Source organism: Limulus polyphemus, unplaced genomic scaffold (assembly GCF_000517525.1).
Source record: "Limulus polyphemus unplaced genomic scaffold, Limulus_polyphemus-2.1.2 Scaffold571, whole genome shotgun sequence".
NCBI classification, from domain to species: Eukaryota; Metazoa; Arthropoda; class Merostomata; order Xiphosura; family Limulidae; genus Limulus; species Limulus polyphemus.
In genome coordinates this window covers 52125-63877 of record NW_013666181.1, presented here as the reverse complement: position 1 = coordinate 63877, position 11753 = coordinate 52125, and the positions used below count along the sequence as shown (strand labels likewise).

Below are 11753 nucleotides of genomic sequence, written 5' to 3'. Positions count from 1 at the left end.
TGAAACACGGTGGTTTCAGCGTGATGATTTGGGGAGCTGTTTGGGTTGGTGGGAGATCGAGTTTAGTGGAGCGTGTTGGCAACATAAATTTTGCGAAATACGTCGAAATATTGGAGGAAGGACTCTTGTCACTTTATTCCTCGGGTTTTTTTGGACAAGAACACAGCGTTGTTCCAGGAAGATGGAGCATCGTATCACACTGCTAGAAACACCCAAAAGTGGCAGGAAGAAAATGGTATCCAGAAGTTGCCCTGGCCGAGCCAATCTCCTGGCATGAACCCCATCGAAAACCTCTGGGCCATACTCGACCGGCAAGTCAAGAAACAACAAAACAAAACAACTTCGAAGAGCGATCTACTCCAAGTTTTGAAGCAAGAGTGGGCGAAAATATCACAATCTAAAATTGACGAGATGATTCTCACGATGCCCCATAAGATCAACGAACTCCACGAAGCGAAATGAAGATCTACTAGATATTATTTAAATTATAAATATATCAATTCATGTGAATATGACTGAAAAATTTCATTTTTTCTGAAAAGGTGGTGTCTATTTACTTATGACCACGCTGTGTACAGTCAAGCTTGCCTTCGGAGAAAAAGTTTAAGCAACACGTTTTTGTTTTTACATTGTCAATAAAGCGTATTACTTATTTCAAAGTCGAACAAATTTGTTAATCTCTTTTCGTTTGATCAAGTTTCACGCTTTGTATATATTTACGAATATTCTTCTCTTATTATGGTTATAATTAACTTACCTGTCAATCTATTTTTACCCGAAAATAGTACAATTATGTTATCTGCTACTCAGAAAGGAAATGTGTGTGTTTTTATAGCAAAACCACTTCGGGCCATCTACTGTTTCCATCGAGGGGAATCGAACCCTTGATTTTAGCGTGGTAAATCCGTAGACTTACCGCTGCCCCACCAGTGAACCAGATAGGAAGACTGAGATAGTCTAAACCCGTAACAGCTAAGGATACGTATGACACACACACACACTTAATTTTTCATTTGCAGATGAGAAATAGCCGATTCATTAGTTAATTTATAGAAATCGAAATACACCAGTTTAGTGAAAATATCAATACCTTATAAATATATACATATTCACATATACCATCAAGGGTATAGTTTGATATATAAGAACCCACAATTGCATATAAAAATATATTAGTTATTTGGTTAGATGTATTCTAGTGATGGATGATGCCCGAACTCTGAATCTGAAGGTTTATTACTCGCATCCATTTGCCGAAAAAACACGCTCTGTACATCTGGATCATGGGTGCGTTATAAAAGTGACAATCAAAGCCCACTATTGGGTCTGAGAAGGTTAGCCCAAGAGTTGACGGTGGATGCTGTTGACTAGCTGCCCTCCTCATAATCTCTGGGTTCAAAATAATGGTGCCTACACAAAGATAGTCCTTTGTGTAAATTTGTGATATATTTATAAAATAAACAAAACAAACCACTCGTCCAATTAACCCTATTCTCGTGACATACACAACAAAAATTTGTAACAATTAAATCAAGTTAAATTATATGAGTAAAAAAATACTTTATTTAGCATGAATATTATTTGTAAATGTAATTAAGTTTGCAGAATTTTTCTTTCTCTTTTACGAAGATACATCATAGTGTAAATGACGTGCTAATTTCATAGTATTGTGTCTGTAAAGGTAAGTTTTAATCTTCATTGAAATTTCATTCAGATGCTGAAGTAGTGCGTATGTTAATTTGTTTAATTCATAAATAAAAAAATCTCTGAAGATCCCATCAATTCAATTATCATTTCATAATAACTCATTTTCATTGTTCAATTAACCATAAAGAAAAAATACAGTTTTTCTGTGGAATATTAATGCTTATTTGTTGTTTTCAAATTCTCTCCAATGTAGTAAACGTTGTGTTAGGGATTGATTGTCACTCTTATAACGCACTCACAGTTTATATTGTGAGAAATATTTTATGGTATCGCATGGATTCGAATTCTGTTCGCCACCTCAAAAATCCAGAATTCTACCACATGTCCAACCCGCGTGCTTTGTATTAGCAAGTTAACACTGCACTCGTAAAATGACTGTTTGTTTGTTTGTTATGGAGTTCGAGCAAAGCTGCTCGAGGGCTATCTGTGTTAGCCGTCCCTAATTTATCAGTGTAAGACTAGAGGGAATGCAGCTAGTCATCACCACCCACTGCCAACTCTTGGGCTATTCTTTTACCAACGAATAGTGGGATTGACCGTCACATTATAACGCCCCCACGGCTGAAATGGCGAGCATGTTTGGTGATTGCGAGTCGAGCGCACTAACCACCTGGCCATGTCGGGCCCGAAAATGACGGAAGTTAACATTCTTTCAAAATGTATAAACTATTATCAAGGAATACAAAAATCAAGGTTATTTTGGAAGCGTAGCCTGCACTTGAGGATAACGTTAAACTTCTGCTGATAAGTGCCGACTTATAGTTTAAGTGTGACCGAAATCTTTCGTAAACGAGCCTGTTGTTTATAAATAAAAAAATTGTGTTTTGTTTTTTAAATATCCTAGTTGTTTCAACTTCAAGACAAAATATTTTAAGTCTTACAACAAAACAACTATAACGTAGGTTTCAGTTATATGTTTATTCCAACAAGAAATAATCCTACAAAAGCTACATAACTGCAAATCTTGTTGTTTTCTGCAACTACTTTTTGGATAAAAGTGACATATAACTAATTGTTTAAATTGTGCGAAAATGCTGTCAGTTGAAGATCTGATGTAAAAAAAACAACATTTTAATACATGGAGTACTATGCAAATTAAATAAAAAAAACCCTCTAAGAACTGAAAATTAAAAACAGTACTTTCACCACTTCAGAAAAAAGATATGATAATAAACAAAATATAATACTACAAAATATATATTTATGAGACTAATATTGAATAACATGGATAAATCATAATACAAAAACGATAACTTGACAGCTTTGAGATAAATCTTCCTTCTTCAGGGGTGGATTAGTAAGATAAACGATGAGGAGTCACTCGAGTTAGTTCATTTTTTTATGTATTATAATTTATTTTCACAATAAAAAAAGATGTATAATATTTGTGTTATTGGTTATCCCCATTCCAAAAGAAAACAAGAAACAAAAGTAGCCATTGTTGCTTCTCAAAGTCCCATTTACTATTTCGGTTTTTTGAATTCAATGGCGTCAAAAAACTGCCAAGTCTTCTGTTTAGTTGTATCCAGTTCATACTCTTGGCAACTTCTCTTAAACAATCTGGAAAATTGAAAAGTTAGTATTTTACTTCGAAGACTGCGTACCTTAAATGATATGAATTAAAATGGTGTTTTTTCTTTTTACTTGTACTAGTCAAGGCACGAAAAGTGATAAGTTTGAAAAAAAAATAGTAGTTTGTTTTCGTCTTGTAGTTTCCGTATCATAATCCCTATTTAACAATATAAGTGAAAGAGGTTAGTTTTGATTTTTTATACTCTTCGAGAAATAACAAGTCTTTAAGGTCATAAAATAACATATGTGGTTTATTATAAACAATAGAAACTAAACCCCGAATATCATATAAAACTTACAATAAGGTTAATTTCCGTAACATTAAAAATTCATTATACTTGCAGGTTTCATTGTATCCACTGAGATCCACTGTATGACAACATATAGTGGAATGTCTATGGACAACATTACTCCAAAAATTTACAATCTCGCGCGGGAATTTTAAAAGCAAGAACCTTTATGTGTACTAGCCGCAGTTTAGAAAAGAACATTTAGAGGCCATATATGTACCAGCCACAGTAAATAGATTTATCGATTTATCAATTAAATCTTCGAACCTTCTGTTATTAGAGGGACTAACTTACCTGTGGGAACTTTTCTAACCAACAATACCACCTAGCTGTGGTCATTTACTATGATAGAGATTGTGTTTATGTTGCCACAATACAGCTTTGGTTTATGTTTGCATTTTGCAGCTTTAGCTTACGTTGCCAAGTTACAGCTCTATTTCCAACTTATTTTATCTAGAATAAAATGTTATTGAGAGAAATAACACATAGAAGTATGGTATTGGAGTACTTGTAATTTATAGCTAGACCTAACATAGCCTAAGTTTAATTACCTTAATTACTATTCTTCATTGTTATTCCTAAACCACTAAAATTAGTTGACACTATTTTTCAGATAATAGACAAATACTCTGGACTCATTATATAAAAAGTTTCGTCTCACCCTCCCCAGCTTAGACACTTTATTTGTAGGTAGTCTAACTTATAACATTTATTCTGGACGACGTTGAAGTAAAATTTTCCGACGGCTTGGGCTGTAGATGTATTCACACTCGTTAAACATTTTCTGAATTCTTCGTCACACTTACAATTCAACCTAAGAATGCAAATAAAAAACAAAAAACAAAACAATAACGCCAACTAGATAACAATATTTCAACTATAAGAACCCTTTTCTATAGCATTTCTGTGATCCTTGTTTTAGAACTCTACTCTGAATATTTAATTCTACTTATTTAATTCTTCCTCTGCTACAGTGTAATAAAACCTATAACCATTGTCTTAGTATTTTAGTTGTACTGTTTGTGAAAAAGACGAGATAACCAATAATCATTACTGGATAATATGTTATGCATTAGTAAACTGGCTGCACAACAATATCTCTGAAAACACATAACTTCCGAGATGCATGGAAATCTGACATTCTTTATTTTCTGCTGATCACTTCATGTTGAGAGAGTTGTCGTTATAGAGAGGTTGAGAACGTTATATTAAAACAATTTTGGAGATTCATCACGTCGTTACCGTCCATGTCGCTGCATCAGGTAATGCTTTATCTGACGATCATGCATTATGACAATAGTTCTGTAACGCAGATTGCATTTCAAAAGGATTCGTCGTAAGACTGTCATTTCGAAATCACACCACTCTTTCCCGTTTCCTTTCTATAGCCCATCTATTATACGAGGACGACAGTTTCCCAGTACTTATTTCAACAGTCCTATCACACAGAAGTCTATAGGAACTGCATCTTTCGACTTTACTGGCATATTCTCGTATGGAATAGCATGAATACCTGTTTCTTTCTCCAGCTGCTTGAGGTATGTGACAGTTGAACTAGAGGTATGATTGAGAGCCTTATCTTGGTGAATACGTATCCTGTTAGAATCGTTTATAAACAAAGATCTTTCTTGATTATGTTCCGTACCATTGCCTGGTACACGTGGACAGTTTTTACCACTGACCTTTGTATTCATAGATTCTCACCTGTTACAAGATGCTCATTATGAGTGGGGTATAACTTGTTACAGGTCTCTTTCTGGACGTTCCATATTCCTTTGTGTTTCAATGGAATTAAACATAAGGGATATTCGTCTGAAAATTATAAATTACCATTCCGAATACATATATCTGATGTGAGTGCATGCATATTTTGTGTCGAAAAGGAGTGTTATATACCATTCCCAAAAGCAATCAATGTTTGATAACATCACGCTACTTATGAACGCTAAAGAATGTAAATATTTCTGATATATTGTGTTCCACCGCGACTTTATATCGGCTGTGATTGTTATGTGATTTGTTGATTTGCATATTCAAAAATGTCTTGATATAACGTACTCAATTCTCTCTATTTCTTACTTGTAATTACTGTAGTGTAGATTTTATTATAATATTGAAGGCCTTTTTACCTTGTGTATTTGGCATTGTTTGTCAGTCCGTGCTTTGTTTCACCAGCAGTCATGAAGTCATCACAGGTGTCGTGGTCTCGGCAACACATGTCTGTTTTTGCTTTCTTACCTAAGTCGTCGTACCCTTTTGATACATTACCAGGTCCACACCACTTGGTACCTTTGGTAAAAAGTGGATGGTAAATGGTTAACTATTGTTTCATTACAAATGTGAATATTAAGTCTTCATTAAGGTTTTTTCTTTTTCGTTGCACAACATAAAATGTAATGAATTATGCATCCTTTCCTTTTACCATTAATTCTGACATCTATTACTCATTACTGCAATTATCTGCCATTATGTTTGCAATATTCTTCATATTACAATAGTTCTAAAGTCTGTGGTCCTTGTTTTAAAACTCCAGTCCCAACATTCGTAGTTCTTCTTGTGCTTAATCGAAAAATCTGGAATCCTCCTTTCACAACAGTAGTATTAAAATCTATAACCATTGCTTTAACAGATTCTGCTTTTTGTGATATTTTCCATCAGGTATCAGCATGATCAGTTTGAAATACTAACCTGGCCATGTTATAGATATGTAAAAAATATCATCTTCCCTCGAGACGTCTGCCTGTCTCACATCTCTGCAATGATGAAGAATCTCTTCCGTGTTTTCTGATATGATCCTGAAGACTGGCTGGTTAGGTAACTTGCTATACAAGATTTCCATCACGCGATCTCTAAGAAAAATGTAACATACGTTGAAGTTAACATATTTACACTTATTGATTTTTGTTTATACTTGGAGATCAATCAACTAGAAAAGGAAACACTACTTACGGTTTTTCTGTCTGATGACAACTTAGTACTTTCAGTTTAGTCTGGTTGTACTGCTGACCCGTCACTGACCAAGTTACGTCCAGTAACTTTACACTTGGCCATGGTCCGAGTTCTTTCAAATCTGGGTGGCCATATTTTATAAAATAAACTTTGTATGTTGGAATCTTTACTAATAAATCTTCACCTAGCGCCAGACCAAGAAGTAGAACCAATCTAATGAGAATAGCTGAGGTCATTGATGCTACAAAGACATATATATATATAAGTTAAAATGTACTGAACTGTATTTTACATAAAAGTATTGTTTTAATAATTTTTTAAAAGAAATACTTATATTTCTCTGGTAAAACAGAGATAACCAGAATGTTACGTAGAACACGCTTCTTCTAGAAAATAAAGGCTTAGTGATTAGACAATATAAAATTTGAAAAAGAAAACTGGGTGATAAACACTTCACTAGATGGTAATAATGAACAATAACAGTACCAGCTGGCGTTCAGAAAGAGAAAGTGAAGTATCCAGTGTTCCACCACAAGGCATTCAGAAGTGAAAAATAGTTGTACCTAACATTCTACTACATGGCATAAACATTAAAATGTATGGTACCTGCCACTTTGTCAGCCAACGTAGAAAATCAGAAAGTGTACTATTTAAAACTCAATCAGACAACATTCCGTAAGGGAAAGTTCAAAGACGAATGAATTTACCAGTTTGAAAGTTGGAGAGCGGGCTGTTCACTTACATCGTGTGAGTTAAGGTATTTAGTCTACAGAAATAACCTCTTGGTATATAGTCCATATTACATGGAAGAGTGGAACACTTTTATAGTACTAAATCAGATGTTATCGGAAGAGCTCATTTCATTCATAAACCTTGTTCTGCAAGCTGAACGTATATAGATAGACAACAACATTCATATTGGACTGTGTCGCTGAAACAAAAAATATGTTATTTTTAGTATTTATTAGCCAGATTTATTGTTTCATAATCCTGATAAACAAGAGATTAAAACCACAGTAAACAAAGCAAAACTATTTCCTTACATATATAACAATTAAATGAGACAAACACATACGTTCGTGTACCGTGGGACATCCTGTTGAAGATGTAGTTCCTGAACATATGCTAATACAGAAACTTTCTCGGATCATTGACCGTTCGTTGTACTGATTTGATCTAGAAAAGCAAAATTTACTTAATTTTAAATAACTTAATTTATAGTGTTGAAACAGATAATTTATTAGAAATTAAAGCCTGAAACTCTAAAAACCATAAACTATGTGATCCATAATTATAGTTGACATGGAAGATAAAGTTTCATGGGTTTCTTACCAGAAATGTATTGACCTGTGTGTTACAGAATGATGATTTTTTATCCTTTGACTTTTAAGGTACAGTCTGGTGAGTTTTTATCCTTTGACTTATTGACTTGTAAGATAGAGAATGGTGAGAACAGGATGTTCATAAGCTCTTATACACTTTTACACATATACCGCTAAATCCCGGGAGGTAACTAACACTCAAATATCTAACAAGTTTATTGTGTGTTACAATTTAGCCACATGCCATTGTCATCATTCCATAAAACTTTGGTCTGAGTTACAGAAACGATATTTATCCTCATCTGTTTAAAACAAGGTTTAACCAAAAATATTGAGGCCCTATACACGATATGAGTTTCTCTTCATCCGATACCATGGCAACACATGTAAGATAGAAATTTCTTAACTGGTACCAACAATGCTGAGAGGAAGGGTACATCTTCAGTTTTTAAGATGAGATGTACAGGCAAGATTAATCTTCTCTTGATAGTTATGTTATTAAAAGTTATCATACCTAAAGTTGTATGTTTTTAAAAATTGAAAGATATATAATCTTACAAATTTGTGTATATGATGATAAAATGCAGAAAGTAAACCTTTAAAGTTTGTTGATACACATACTTTATTTATTTTATCTCATTGGGTACTGTCAATCAGATGTTCACATACTCCATCAGTGCTGTCTACAGTTCAGAGATGAGTTCCTCGCCACCTGTGGTATTGACCCTTTCAGGTACATGACTATTACTTCTGTGTGCATGGTCATATACAAAAGCAATTTTATACCATAAAAGTCTATAGCACTTGTACCTAACATGGATATAATACAACGATCAACTATAGTGAGGTAAGTATAAAGTGTTTAGACTATATGCAATAGTCTGAAGGGGCTAATATCCAACATGTTCTTAATTGTTGTAAAGTTAAAATCTTAACTTATAGTGTTGATGGCTTTTGTAAGGAGCATAACACTATATATCATGGGTTTAGTTTATATTACGATCCTGACACGATGAATGTTGTTTTAAATAAACCCATGTGGTCTGTTAGAAAACTTATATTGAACAGGCAACATAAACTGAAGCTCAGGGATATAAGGTTGTTTTAATTTGGGAACATGAATTTTACTCGTAGGAAATCCATTGATACAAATTTAATTAGTTTGCTTAAAGACCACACAGTGGTTCCTCTCCTGGATATATGGGGCAGTTTTTATGGCAGTTGAGTCAATACTAATAAACTTTTGTATGATGTGAAAGAAGATGAAATGGTCAAGTATGCTGGTAAGGTATGTGGTAAGGGCGCTCGACTCGCAATCAGAGGGTCGCGGGTTCGAATCCCAGCCCCACCAAACATGCTCGCCCTTTCAGCCGTGGGGGCGTTATAATGTGACGGTATTCGTTGGTAAAAGAGTAGCCCAAGAGTTGGTGATGACTAGCTGCCTTCTCTCTAGTCTTACACTGCTAAATTAGGGACGGCTAGCGCAGATAGCCCTCGTGTAGCTTTGCGCGAAATTAAAAAACAAACAAACAAACTTCTCTATATCCACAGATGAATAAGTACTGTGAGTATCTAGTTGGCCATACCATAACCATTACAACATAATTTTCAGATATACTATTTAGGTTTATTTAAGTGTAAAATTCTAGCCCCGAGGAAACTCTGTCGTCGTGTTTTACCTCTGAGAAGTAATGGTAAATTAACTTTCCCTCTCTGTAAAACATGCGAATAAGAATACTGCTCCCATGTAATCATTCATATGATGAGAGAACATTTATTGGCACATGGGTTACTGAGGACGTGAAAAAAGCAGTCGAGTGTGGTTATGAAATAATACAAACTTATGAAATTTACCATTTCTCTGAAAGATCCACTCAACTGTTTAAAATTTATATAGACACATTTTCAAAAATAGAACAGGAAAGTTCAGTATGACCTTCTCACTGCATTACATCAGAGGCAAGACAGGAATTTATTGAACAGTATGCTGAAAATAAAGGTGTGTAACTAATCCCTGAATCCAGACAGAAATTCATTTGCAGAACTTTGTCTTAACTCTTTCTGGGGTCGTTGGATTATGTCTGAAGACAAAACACAACTGAACTACATAACATCTGTTAAACAGTAATACTCATTAATGAAAAATATCGCCAAAATTGTAACAAATGTTATGTTAGCCATTGATAAAATTATTGTTCTTCATTGGAGACATAAGCACGAGTATCTACCTCAGAAAGATCAAATAAATATTTTTCTGGCGGCTTTCACTACTGCTCACATGCACCTAAAATTGTACCATGCACTAAAAATGTTAGGTTCATCTGTTTTCTACTACGACACTGATAGTGTTGTTTACATCTCAGATGGAAATAATGATCCCCTTTAAGTGATTTTTAGGGAATTTACAGATGTGCTTGATGGATACTACATCACATCATGGGTTAGTGGTGGACCTTAGAATTATGGGTACTTACAGGAAGATGGTAAATCCTATTGTAAGATCAGAGGATGTACCCTTAATTTTATCAACAGTCATAACTTAAACCTCTCTTCAATGAAGAGCATTATATATATTTAATCATTCTCACCATGCCATTACAATCATGAAGGACAAGAAAATATGTCAGGATAGGAAAACGCTATCTATAATTAACAAACCTAATGCACAAAATACTCCCCTGTCTATACCAAAAGATATATTTTATAAGACTTTAATACCATACCATATGGCTATTAAATTAAATTATCTATTTATTTTACTTCATGAGAGGTTGGTCCTTTGTATAAAAAACAATTCATATATTATCACTGTAGTTTAAGATGGATTACTATTTACAACATTATTTCACTTGATTAGTGTTGGGTCTAACTGGAAGTGGTAAAATACAGTTTGTTACAATGTGTTATCCAATTATCGTGATATTATTTGCTCTATTCCAGAAAACATTGTATGGTTCTATAATGAATTTCAACAGCTGTGTGCTAACTTAATGCAAATCATTCCAACATCCATTTTCTTGAAGGTTTACCTGAACATTTCCGTGATTATTTACAACTCGAAAAGCCAGATATTTTTATAATTGGTTATCTTATGTGTGGAAGTGGAGAAAATAACCTTTTATATGTGGAAGTCACCATTTGAATATATCTGTGTTTTATATTGTATTGTGTTTTATATTGTATTTCATCAGGGTAGACAAATACATAACATTAGTTTAAACTCTCAATACATAATTTTGTTTAAGAATATGAGAAACTGGTCTCAGCTGAAAGTTTTAGTGAGACAAATGTTTCGAACATGTGTCAAATAATTTGAAGAAGCCTATCAAGATGCAACTCGACAAACGTTTGGATATCTGATCATCGATTTGAAACAACAAACTCCTGACCAATTATGTTTAAGAACTGGTTTGTTTCCAGGAGATGAGATTGTAGTGTACATGCCTAAGTGATATATGTCCATACATCTTGAAAGATGTTGAAGGATTTTATTTGAAGGATGGACCATATGTTATTAAATAACTAACATTCAAATGTTTATGCAGTTGATATATATAAGTGTGTTTTTGAAGCACTTTGTATCAGAGACAGATTGCAAGCAACGTAAGTGGGTAGACAAGAAATATTCACAAAATATTCTGAGAATATGGAACCATCTAGTATATATATTTGTGGAATGTGGTTAGTTTGCTAAGACAAAGTTTCACAGCTGTATTTACCAAGTGGACTTAGAAAATTGAACTGTTGAGAAGTTTCTTCCAAATTCCCTGTCCTAGAGTTAATCAACTTCATAAATCATTTCTATGCTGTCCAGTTCATAGCAAGGAAACAATTTATCATTGTAGTGTTAAAATTCGATGTTATATCTAAATAGATTGTCAATGGTTTTCTAAATATATGTGTCAATAAATAG

At 33.9% G+C, this 11753-nt stretch overlaps 1 protein-coding gene across 1 annotated transcript; it reads right to left on the bottom strand.

Moving 5' to 3' along the window:
- Positions 1-3170: 3170 nt before the first annotated feature.
- On the bottom strand, positions 3171-6620 carry LOC106459169 (phospholipase A2-like). Its single transcript, XM_013918764.1, has 4 exons — positions 6588-6620; positions 5699-5889; positions 4231-4383; positions 3171-3267 (listed from the first exon to the last, which is right to left on the bottom strand). The coding sequence occupies exons 1-4, from the start codon at positions 6618-6620 to the stop codon at positions 3171-3173; spliced, it is 474 nt and encodes a 157-aa protein (XP_013774218.1).
- Between the last annotated feature and the right edge of the window lie 5133 nt (positions 6621-11753).